Source organism: Xyrauchen texanus, chromosome 44 (assembly GCF_025860055.1).
Source record: "Xyrauchen texanus isolate HMW12.3.18 chromosome 44, RBS_HiC_50CHRs, whole genome shotgun sequence".
Taxonomy (NCBI): Eukaryota; Metazoa; Chordata; class Actinopteri; order Cypriniformes; family Catostomidae; genus Xyrauchen; species Xyrauchen texanus.
In genome coordinates this window covers 25,822,847-25,835,294 of record NC_068319.1, presented here as the reverse complement: position 1 = coordinate 25,835,294, position 12,448 = coordinate 25,822,847, and the positions used below count along the sequence as shown (strand labels likewise).

General features: G+C 38.4%; 1 protein-coding gene across 1 annotated transcript in view; it reads right to left on the bottom strand.

Annotated features, from left to right (window-relative positions):
- Window positions 1–10,324, bottom strand: part of ppwd1 (peptidylprolyl isomerase domain and WD repeat containing 1) — a 39,715-nt gene extending 29,391 nt beyond the window's left edge. The window contains exons 1-11 of the mRNA XM_052116757.1: window positions 10,193–10,324; window positions 9,845–9,947; window positions 9,606–9,709; window positions 8,096–8,216; window positions 7,551–7,998; window positions 6,232–6,422; window positions 5,178–5,367; window positions 4,716–4,897; window positions 4,535–4,616; window positions 4,260–4,442; window positions 1,031–2,913 (exon numbers count right to left, since the gene is read on the bottom strand). Of these exons, the coding sequence (XP_051972717.1) occupies window positions 2,770–2,913; window positions 4,260–4,442; window positions 4,535–4,616; window positions 4,716–4,897; window positions 5,178–5,367; window positions 6,232–6,422; window positions 7,551–7,998; window positions 8,096–8,216; window positions 9,606–9,709; window positions 9,845–9,947; window positions 10,193–10,313 (1,869 nt within the window). The 5' untranslated portion in view covers window positions 10,314–10,324 and the 3' untranslated portion in view covers window positions 1,031–2,769. The remainder of the gene's footprint in view (window positions 1–1,030; window positions 2,914–4,259; window positions 4,443–4,534; window positions 4,617–4,715; window positions 4,898–5,177; window positions 5,368–6,231; window positions 6,423–7,550; window positions 7,999–8,095; window positions 8,217–9,605; window positions 9,710–9,844; window positions 9,948–10,192) is intronic.
- Between the last annotated feature and the right edge of the window lie 2,124 nt (window positions 10,325–12,448).

Genomic DNA, 12,448 nt, shown 5'->3' with positions numbered 1-12,448 from the left:
GCTATTATTATTTTCAAAGTCAGTTCATTCATTTTGTTATTTTCTGCCATAGTATACATTAGAGGAAGGTGTTGAAAATGAACTGAAAGCTTAAGCAAAACAGACCAGACCCCTTGGACATTTTTGTACAGACACTCAAGAAATCTACAATAATGTTACATGTAAATGTTTTAACCATGGGCAAAGCCCCTTAGATAAGGACAAAACTAAACATCCATTACCACATTCACTGTTTCGATGTGAAGTGCCTGTTGACGGATCCGAATAGCTAGTGTGAAAGGTCGTGTGATCAAAACCATTGCCATCGTTCAAAACGTTACCTGCGTTAAAGTAATAGGGTGAAACTGTGAAACTTCTCAAGAAACTGTCTGGGTCAGAATCCCCCTCCCCACCCCAAAAAAAGAAATGAGAAATTGTATGTTCTTTATGCCATTATTTTCATGACAAAGCACATTTTACCCTCATATTCTCATAACTGTAATTTCGAAAAATTCAATTCTCGTTACCGTTTGATAAATGCATTAAATTGTAAAGCGTGCATACATCATTGTAGTATTTTTTTGTGCTGCCTTTTAATATACACTCACCATCCACTTTATTAGATACATCTGTATACCTACTTATTCATGTGATTATCTAATCAGCCAATCATGTGGCAGCAGTGCATAAAATCATGCAGATATGGGTCAGGAGCTTCAGGTAATGTTCACGTCAACCATCAGAATAGGGAAAAAATGTGATGTCAGTGATTGAGCGTGGCATGATTGTTGGTGCCAGACGGCTGGTTTGAGTATTTCTGTAACTGCTCATCTCCTGGGATTTTCACACACAACAATCTCTAGAGTTTAAAGATAATTGTGCGAAAAACTAAAACATCCAGCGAGCAGCAGTTCTTGTTGATGATAGAGGTCAGAGGAGAATGGCCAGACTGGTCCAAGCTGACAGGAAGGTGACCATTCTATGTAGAAAAGCATTTCTGAACATGCAACATGTCGAACATTGAGGCGGATGGGCTACAGCATCAGAAGACCTCTCCGGTTACCACTACTGTCAGCTTACAGGAAACTGAGGCTGCAGTGGGCACAGGCTCCCCAAAAATCTGGACAGAAGACGATTGGAAAAACATCGGCTGCTATGACAAATCTGGATTTTTGCTGAGGTACACAGATGGTAGCCCCTCTCCAGCCTCCGTTTTCTGTTCTTGACTGACAGAAGTGGAACCCAACATGTTCTTCTGCTGTTGTAGCCCATCCGCCTCAAGGTTCAACATGTGCAATCTGAGATGATATTCCTCTCACTACAATTGTACAGAGCTGTTATCTGAGTTACTGTAGAATAAACTGTCAGTTTGAACCAGTCTGGCCATTCTCTGCTGACCTCTCTCATCAACAAGGCATTTCCATCTGCAGAACTGCCGCTCACTGGATGATTTTTGGCATAATTCAGAGTAAACTCTAGAGACTGTTGCATGTGGAAATCTCAGGAGATCAGCAATTACAGAAATACTCAAACCAGCCCATCTGGCACCAACAAACATGCCATGGTCCAAATCATTTCGATCATATTTTTTTCCTCATTCTGATGGTTGATGTGAACAGTTGAAGCTCCTGACCCGTATCAGCATGATTTTATACACTCACTGCTGCCACACAATTGGTTGATTAATCACATTATTAGATACACCCGTACATCTACTTATTAAAGTGGCCGGTGAGTGTCAATTTAAATACCGAATTAAATTAGATTCTCTTTACTGTAATATTGTATTGTTTACAGTAATGAGAATTATTTATGATTTATGACAATTACAACAAACATGCTAGTAAAATGTTGGGATGCATTATTTTGTGGTAAAATTGTGTTTAATTGTAATGAAAAAATGTCACAATGCAAAAATTCTCAATGGCCCTAAAATACTTAATTTTGTACAATTTCATTTTTTCCCTTCTCTTTATTTTAGGGTGCAATATGATCTGGATGTGTGTTGTTGTAAGATTCAACCAGTAACACACCCTTATCCTTGATGTCCCCAGCTGTTTCGTTTTATAGCTTTAGTGAAATCTTTGTAAATATTTATTTAAATATACTTGATCTTAAGGCTGGTGCATGGATGTAAGTGTATTTTCACCATGTGTGGAGAGATGGATGTTTGTTGCAAAAAAAAGAAAAAGGTTACTGATTATGTATATTTAAATGGAGGATTTTATTTGGCCTCTGCTTCATCTTCCTTTGTGTGAGACGTGTGTAAACTTTAGTTTATCTGTCCACTTAATATCTGGCCAAGAATGCCAAATGTCCTCTAAACAACCTTGAGCTTTGGATTAAGTATTCCTTAACCTCCTATAACAAAATAAAAAATTGTTATATCATATGCATTTAGGTTATATATACTTCAGATGTGGCCATATTTAAAAGCTCCATTGTTAGTCATAAGTTTGTTTTTAGAAACAATCCTTTGTTTGAAACATTGTTCCTCATTGCTATGTAATGTTGACTAACTGTACTTAGGAAAAGCATGTGTGATGCATTTCAAATTGTGAAAGTTTTCGTTAATGTGGCTTTTGGAAACCTCAAATCAGTTCATCCAAACATTTGTTTCGTGTTGATTTGATGACAGCTTTTTGTATAACCATTCATAATGTTACGCTATTAAAAACAAAGCTGAAAAACACTGCACATTGTGTTTGGAATGATGAAGTGCAACAAAAACACGATTAAAAAAAAGACACTTTATTTTACACAGTCGGGAGAGTAGAGCTGTGACCACATCTATTTGACGGTGATGTTTATGATGCTGATATCTTCATATGACTTGTCGGTTTTGGGGTTGACTTTAACATTGGAGATCCTCTGGACCACCTCCATCCCTTTCGTGGTCCTCCCAAAGACAGTGTGCTTGTTGTCCAGCCAGGGCTATTTGTAGAGGAAATAAGACAAAGATGATTTTCACATTATTTTGAACATCTTGTTTTACACACCTGAAGTACAAAATTTCCGCTGCCATTAAAGATTCTTTTAAAACTTTTGAGGAAGAAAGATTTGGTTTACTGCCCTCAGAAAAAAAGAACTTTCAGATTTTAACAGACTTAATGAAAATATTCTACATAAAATACCACTTATTGCAGCAAAACTCAATGTGTCTTTAACCACACATCGTCATATCATCCAGCAATTACTCATTTCAAGTTGGACATTACAGTTCACTAAGGTTTTCATTTTCATGGCTCAAAGGGTCATTCAATTATGAATCGGACTACACTGGTCACGCTGTATGTTCTGCACTGTAGATTCAAAAGAACTGGCTCATAAGAGTGATTCGTTCAGGAATCAGGCTACACTGGTTGTGCTGTATGTTTTGTGCTGTAGATTCTAAAGAACTGGCTAATAAGAGTTATTCGTTCAGGAATCGCAGGCTCTATTACTGGATTCAGTGCCTGTATCGTTTCATGGCATGCTGTAGATTCTAAAGAACTGGCTAATAAGAGTCATTCGTTCAGGAATCAGGCTACACTGGTTGTGCTGTATGTTTTGCGCTGTAGATTCTAAAGAACTGGCTAATAAGAGTGATTCGTTCAGGAATCAGGCTACACTGGTTGTGCTGTATGTTTTGTGCTGTAGATTCTAAAGAACTGGCTAATAAGAGTCATTCGTTCAGGAATCGGACTATACTGGTTGTGCTGTATGTTTTGTGCTGTAGATTCAAAAGAACCGGCTAATAAGAGTCATTCGTTCAGGAATCGGACTACACTGGTCACTCTTTATTTTTCATTCTGTAGATTCAAAAGAACCAGTTCAAATGAATCATTCAGGAATCGGACTACACTGGTCATGCTGCATGTTTCATTCTGTAGATTCAAAAGAACCAGCTCAAATGAATCATTCATTCAGGAATCGGTCTACACTGGTCATGCTGTAAGTTTTGTGCCGTAGATTAAATAGAACTGGCTAATAAGAGTCATTCGTCCAGGAATTGGACTACACTTATCGCGCTGTAGATTTTGCACTGTAGATTCAAAATAAATATTTAGCTTTTTGTTATATATGGACAGTGTACATCCCCATTAATTTTCATTCTATGGAAAATAGCAGAATCAACATTGTTCAAGAAATTTGGTGTTCCACAAAATAAATAAAGCTATATGGGGCGACATTTGGAACAGCACAAGGTTGAATAAATTACAGAATTTTCATTTTTGGTGACCTGTTCTTTAAAGCTATAAAACAAATACATCTTATGAAAAATATTATAGCTGGATTACAGTTGGGACGACAGTGATGAAGAACTGTGATCCGTTGGTTCCTGGGCCTGCATTGGCCATACTGAGTGTGTAGGGTCTATCGTGCCTAAGGGTGGCATGGAACTCGTCCTCAAACTCCCCACCCCAGATGCTTTCCCCTCCCATCCCTGTGCCCGTCGGGTCACCGGTCTGGATCATGAAGCCCTAAATATGACAGAGACATTAGGGTGAGTAAACGATGATGGTTGAACTATCCCTTTAAATAGATTCTCCAGATCTTCTATAGAAGTTCAAACCTTGATGATACGATGGAATAGGTGGCCATTGTAGTAGCCGTTCCTGCTGTGAACGCAGAAGTTCTCCACTGTTTTGGGGCATCTGAGCAGAAGAAAACAATTGTAAAACTGGTGAAATACTAAAGGAATCTTCTTGCCCTTTCAGGCCAAACTGCTAATCGAATGTGACAAAAGCACATACTCCACAGGAAAGAGTTTGATGTGGATGTCGCCCATAGTGGTATGAATGATAGCACTGTCTGACACTCTCTTCGGCCCTTCTGCTTGTGTAGCTGCCATCACTTCCTCTTTAGATGGTTTCTCGTTAAAGACGTCACGGTCAGAGTCGGCACTCTTAGTGTCCTCTGGCTCTCTCTTTGTAAACTGTGGGAGCATTTAACAATACAGTATTAAAGCCTCTAGTATTAGATTACAGAAATGAATGGACTGTGGTCCATACGACTTGTGTGCTGTTTGCCAAGTCTTCTGAAGCCTTATGATAGCATTCGGTGAGAAACATAGTGACATAAGTTGTTATTAACTGATAATTGTTCTTCAAATCATCTCTTGTATTCAACAGTCTAATGTGTCTAATGTCTAATTATGACAGTATTTTTGTTCCTATTCCTTTCAAATGAATTGCTGAGATTGAGTGCCCTCACACCATGTAAAAGCGGTTCTTCTTGAAGGCGGTGCAGAAGATGGTGGGGTCTGGTTCGGAGCTCTGCAGTGCGGGGTTGTCGGAGGCTTTCATCTCAATGGTTGGTGCTGCCTGCATGGCCTTTGCTACACCCTGAAACAAGCTCAGCTGCACAACACGAATGTTCTCCTGTTTCCCCAGGATCCGCACACACCTTGACAGCAATAGATAAGGTTAAACAGATTAATGTGTAGAACACTTTCTGAATTCCTCAGCAAAACTGGTCCAATGCTGTTATTGTGCTATTAGACTTACTATATATTTCAATGTTAGCCTATGGTGCTTTCATTTTCAACATTTGTACAATTTCAACCTAACTGAGATTTTAAGTCAACATGAAATGGCATTTGCAACACATTTCACTTCCTCAACCCTTAATAACTGTTCATTAGGGTTACAGTTTTACTAATATTTTTTTAAGAAATGTAATAATTCTAACTATTAAAGTAAAAACACTAAAGTTATGCACTTTTGGGTGGCGATTTTATTGTATTTTCTGACCTTTTTTACCACTAACTTCATTTTTCATATAAAATAAGCATATTTTATGTTAACTTCAGATTAAATTAATTTAAGAATTAGTTTACACTCTGCTGGAATGAAATAACAATTATAACCAGTAGATGGCCTCAGTGCTCCATACATTTGCTCATTTCTAGATATTATCACAAGTTATGCATTATATATATTAAATACACACATCATAAAAACAATTATTTGTCAAATTATAGCATTTTTATAACATTTGTGTTGAAGTGTCAGATTTTGCAATGATGCCCCAATATGCCATCAAACCTGACCATGGTGCCACAGTCAAATCATCAATTTTCTATAATGGATCAAACTTTCACAACTCATCGAATGAAATTTTTGTGTGTGTTCAGTCAAAAATGACCTGAACAGCAATTAATGGTAAATGTGACGCATTTGAGTGAAACAGGATATTCAATGAAAAAAATGTTCTGTACCATATCTTGGTTGCACAATACAGTACTAGCCCAGCTGTGGTAAACTCTACCTGTTAGTCTCCACGTTTATAACTTTGATGCCCAGCATGGTGCCGTACAGCACAAAGTGTCCCGTCTCATCGAAGATAATGTTGGTCAGTCGGATGCCATCTACCTTCTCCAGCTCTCTCTCCACCGCCATTCTGCGACCAAATTCCATATCGGGCAACTGCTGCCTCATCTGCTGGAGCTCCGTGAACATCTGTCAAAGCACAAAAGACAAACAATTCAGAAAATATTGCAGTTTACTAGTTCAGAAGTATTGTAAGAAATTCTTCATTAAGCTTTAAAGGTACAGTTCACCAAAAAATTGTAATTCTCATCATTTACTCACCCTCATGCCATCCTAGATGTGTATGACTTTCGTTCTTCTACTGAACACAAATTAAGATATTTAGAAGAATATTTCAGCTCTGTAGGTCCAATGCAAATGAATATTGGCCAGATATTTGAAGTTCCAAAAAACATATAAAGGCAGAATCAAAGTGGTTATATATTCAGAAGTGATATAGGTGTGGGTGCGAAACAGATCAAAATGGATTTTTTTTGTTTTTTTTTTTAAACTACAAATCTCCACTTTTACTTTCACATTCTTCTTTTGTTTTGGGCAATTTGCATTATTTGTGCATATTGCCACCTACTTGGCAGGACATGAATTTATAGTAAAAAAGGACTTAAATATTGTTCTGTTTCTCACCCACATGTTTCGCTTCTGAAGATATAGATTTAACCACTGGAGTTGTATGGATTACTTTTATGCTGCCTTTTTGGAGCGCTAAAGTTTTGGTCACCATTCACTTGCATTGTATGGACCTACAGACCTGAAATATACTTCTAACATTCTTTGTTTGAGTTCAGCAGAAGAAAGAAAGTCAAACATCTGGGATGGCATGAGAGTGAGTAAATGATGAGAATTTTCATTTTTGGTGAACTATCCCTTCTAGAGGGTGAACTATGGGTGAACTTTCATTCTGGTGAACTAAGTCAATTTCAGAGCTTCTGCAGAGGGAAGGATTATCAATGAATAACGACTTAAATTTTGGTCAAAATCTAGTGCTTCGGTTTTATGAACATTTATTTGTGTCACTTTGGGGCTTGACAGCCCCAGTACTCATTCACTTTAATTACATGTAAAAGAGTGTCCTGGATATTCTTCAAAATTTATTTTGTGTTCCATGGAAGAAAATCCTACAGTTTGGAATGACATGGGGGAGAGTAAATGACAGAATTGAATTTTTTGGGATGATTCGGTCAACAAACCCTTGACATAAAACTTGTCAATATTAGGCCACAGTGATGACCAAAAATGTAATATCAAAAACTAACTCACCGTTAACGATTCGTCAAACACCCTCATCAACTTCCCAGTCAGGAAACGAAAAATCCTCACTTTGCGGTCAACGGCGATGGTGGCCATTTTCTTGCCATCTTGTGAGAATGCCAGGCTGGTGGGATATGTTTTGCATTTGGCAAACTCATACAAGTCTGTGTCTGTCTTATACTCCCACTCTACCTGCCGGGGAAATCTGAATTCACTGGGGAGCCCCGTCCAGTATTCCAGCATACCTGCTTTATCGGCAGACACGATGACACGAAACTTTGGGTTCAGACGGATCTGGGACAATGGCGCATTGTGCATCTTGTCAAACTTGTGCAGGGGCTGATTACTTCCACGCCCATCGTAAACGAAAATCTTCCCTGTTGATTTCTCGGAACAGGCGACTGTGGAGATCGCATCTCCTGGATTATAGATCCATTCGCACTGGCCCGGGTAGAAGCTGGAAAGTTATTTACACAAAGAGCAAAATTTGAACCAGGACAAACATGTAAAACTAGACAGTGATTCTTCGCAGGCAAAGAATAGCAAGATTTTACCCAAGTTTGAGCATGTTGATCATGTCAAAGTTAACGACATCAAAAACTTTCATAGCCTGATCGTCACCCACAGAGCAGAGAAGCGCACCCTCCGCACTCACGGAAATACACTCCACCACACCTACAGGCCAGAGAGAACAAACACAGACAGATATTACTAATAAATACTGCACAACACGAATGTTCTCCTGTTTCCCCAGGATCCGCACACACCTTGACAGCAATAGATAAGGTTACTTCATTTTCAGAAAATGTGAGTGCAAATTGGTTACAAATGAATTCATAGACTATCCACCAGGAACAATACAGAGGTTTGGCCCCATAGATCAAACAAAGACGTCAAATATTTATCAAGATGTTTTTAGCATGTGATATTTAATAAGATGACACATGCAGTTCTTTAGTATTATATTCACATGAAGGCAAGTCAGGCATTGCTCTGTGCAATGCAAGTTTCAGAAACTTCCCCAGCTAAAATGGTTGTTTTTAATACTTTTTCTGAAGACAGACAGATATAAATGAAGATGAAAGAAACAACATTAAATTTAATTGTTCAGTGGCCTGGGTAGATCAGCGAGTTCAGATGCTAACTACCACCCCTGGAGTCACGAGTTCGAATCCAGGGTGTGCTGAATGACTCCAGCCAGGTCTCCTAAGCAACCAAATTGGCCCGGTTGCTAGGGAGGATATAGTCACATGGGGTAACCTCCTCATGGTCACGATTAGGGGTTCTCGCTCTCAATGGGGTGTGGTAAGTTGTGTGTGGATGGCGGAGAGTAGCATGAGCCTCCACGTGCTTAGAGTCTATGCGGTGTCATGCACAAGGAGCCACGTGATAAGATGTGCGGATTGACATCTCAGAAGCAGAGGCAACTGAGACTTGTCCTCCGCCACCCGGATTTATAGTAACCGCACCACCACGAGGACCTACTAAATAGTGGGAATTGGGCTTTCCAAATAGGGAGAAAAGTGGATAAAAAATAAAATTGTTACATTTACGGAGTAATCCATTATTTTGTAGAGGTTGACTACAGCATCCCTCGTTCCATTATACGGCAATGGCGCAAGTCCAAAAATTGGAGGGAAAAAACAACATCACTTTTTGTGTTGTTTTTCCAAAGTTTGAGTGCCTATAACTACAGAAGTATAAACAATATCTTAATCTACTTTTAGATTCTGGTTTGGAACAAACTTATCTAGTTGCATCCCACTTTGTTTTTTTGTTTTGAACATCCTACTTTTTCAAAATGGTCATAGGCCGATTGATTCGCACTAAGTTTGGTATGACTCGGACTTACCCACTTTTAACTCTTAAAACTAGATTTGTGCATTTTCTGTACAAAATGTGAATGGTGCTTACACAACGCCCATACGTTGTGGGTGGTTGCCAGAGCGTTTAAGTTTATAACTTAGGGTTAGGGGGTTTAAGAGTAACAGTGATGCTTGCCTCAGCAAACACCACTAATTATTACCATGTAATCATAGTTACAAGACTCCAAAATAAACTTACCCAAGTGGCTGCGGAAATGCTTGACAAACTCTATCCCCTCATCCTCCTTCTTCTTCCAGAACTTCACATGGCCATCTTGACTTGCTGTGATGATAAAATCTGTTCTGGGATTTTAACAGATCTAGTCAATACATCTGGACGCAAATCAGTTTGCCAAAGTGTTGATTTATACCGGATGTAACACAGATGATATATTAGTCTGGCCAGAGATTCGGATGTGGCAAGATGGAGAAACTTACTTGGAACAAACGATGTGTGTAATAACATCTCTGTGCATGTAACTTCTTTCATACATGGAGGCAGAGGGTAAATTGGCCAGATACACTCGTTCATACTCAAGAACTGCAAAGAATACACACGATCATTAAACACATCAAGTAGTGTAATAAAGCACAATATAGCCTATTTTATTCCGTTGCAGAAATGGCTGATTATCGTTCACTGTACATCTACAAAACAGCAGTGTATGGGTTAAATGGGACGTCTTTTAATCGTTTGTGGTTTTAAGGCATGTAGGCAGCTCACTAAGTTTCGAGACAGATCCGTAGTTCTAGTCGTGTTTTGTCAAATAAATCAGTTTTACATACCTTTCTTTTTCTTTGTTTGAGTGGCCTCACTGGGCAGAGGACCGACCCATTCCTCTCCGTCTTCATCCTCCTCTAGTTTGCGTTTATTTTCAGAGCTATCACGACTCACGTCGGACGCCATTTTCTCATGAAAGTTTCTATTTGTTCTTTGATGGTGTGTCGCTTTATTTTAACGTAACAAACTGTTACTACATACTGCCGCCTACAGGATTGGAGGTGGGTTAATCTTATCGCCCAGTGTGCATTTTAGCGGAGAAAAACACATAGACAGTGAAAATAAATGAATTACTTTAATAAATCCTAAAAGTAACAATACATGCAGCAATGACAGCTTTGTAGATCCTTGTCATTCTAGCTGTCATTTTGTCCAGATACTCAGGTGACATTTCACCCCACACTTCCTGTAGCACTTGCCATCTGTGACTGTCTTTTTGGGCACTTCTCATGTACCTCACAGTCTAGCTGATCCCACAAAAGTTCAATGAGGTTAAGATCCATAACACTCTTTTCCAATTATCTGTTGTCCAATGTCTGTTTCTTTGCCCACTCTAACCTTTTCTTTTAGTTTCAAAAGTGGCTTTTCCTTTGCAGTTCTTCCCATAAGGCCTGTGCCTCTGAGTCTTCTCTTTCTGTTGTAGCCTACATGAAACTGATACTTATCCTCTTGTTTAGTTGTACATCTGGCCTTCCACATCTCTTTCTATCCTTGTTAGTGCCAGTTGTCCTTTGCCTTTAAAGACTGTAGTGTACACCTTTGTATGAAATCTTCAGTGGTTGGGGCAATTTCAAGCACTGTATAGCCTTCATTCCTCAAAACAATGATTTACTTTGGTATATCTTAAGGTCAATATTAGTAAAAAAAAAAAAAAATGACACACAAAAAAAGAAACAACTTTCTCTAGAAATGCATGTCTATTGCATACTGTGGCAACACAAAAACAAGCACAAAAGACAATGTTAAGCTTAATTTAATGAACCAAATATCTTTTAGCTGTGTGTGATATAATGGCAAGTGATTTTCTAGTACCAAATTAGCAATTTAGCATGATTACTCAAGGATACGGTGTTAGAATGATGGCTGCTGGAAATGGGGCCTGTCTAGATTTGATAAAAAAATATTTTTTCGGGACCTGGGTAGTTCAGCGAGTAAATTCACTGACTACCACTGCTGGAGTCGCGAGTTAGAATCCAGGGCATGCTAAGTGACTCCAGCCAGGTCTCCTAAACAACTAAATTGGCCCAGTAGTTAGGGAGGGTAGAGTCACATGGGGTAACCTCCATGTGGTCGCTAAAATTTGGTTCTCGCTCTCGGTGGGGCGTGTGGTGAGTAATGCGTGGATGCCACGGTGGATGGCGTGAAGCCTCCACACGCACTATGTCTCCGCGGTAACGTGCTCAACAAGCCACATGATAAGATGTGCAGATTGATGGTCTCAGACGCGGAGGCAGCTGAGATTTGTCCTCCGCCACCTGGATTGAGGTGAGCCACTATGCCACCATGAGGACTTAAGAGTGCATTGGGATTTGGGCATTCCAAATTGGGAAGAAAAAGGGGAGGGAAAAAAAGAGAGCCTTTTTTTTAAACAGTGATGGTGCTGTTTTTTACATCAGTAATGTCCTGACTATATTTTGTGATCAGTTGAACTCCACTTTGGTGAATTAAAGTACCAATTTCCTTCCGAAACAGCAAAATCTGTACATTATTCAAACTTTTGGCTAACCGTGTAAATAAATAAATCCACATATAAATGTATATAAAAATATACAAATATACACACACATACATTTACAAATTTAAATAATAAATGTGTAAATAATAAAATGTGCGACGAAATATACAAATATATAATGAAATAAATAAATCCACGCATTAATGGAAAAATAATACAATATAAAACAACAAATAAATGATTGGGGAAATGCAAAAATGTTAAAGGAAATGCAAAATTAAACGTTGACTTTTAATTGAATTTTTTTATCGTTCATTTATTTCTGTATGTAGTTTTGTTTGTATTTTTCCTTCCTGCAACATGCTTATTTATGTATTTATTTATTTATATATTTCCTCGCACATTTGCATGTATTTTCTATGTACAAATATGTCATTTATTTATGTAAGTATTTGTGTATTTATTTATTATTTTGTATTATTTTGCAGGTTTTTTCCTCCATACTTGGTTAGGACGCAACAGTAAGGATCAGACTTTAGATGAAACCAAAAAACAAAAAAAAAAAAACAAACAAAAAAACATTTAG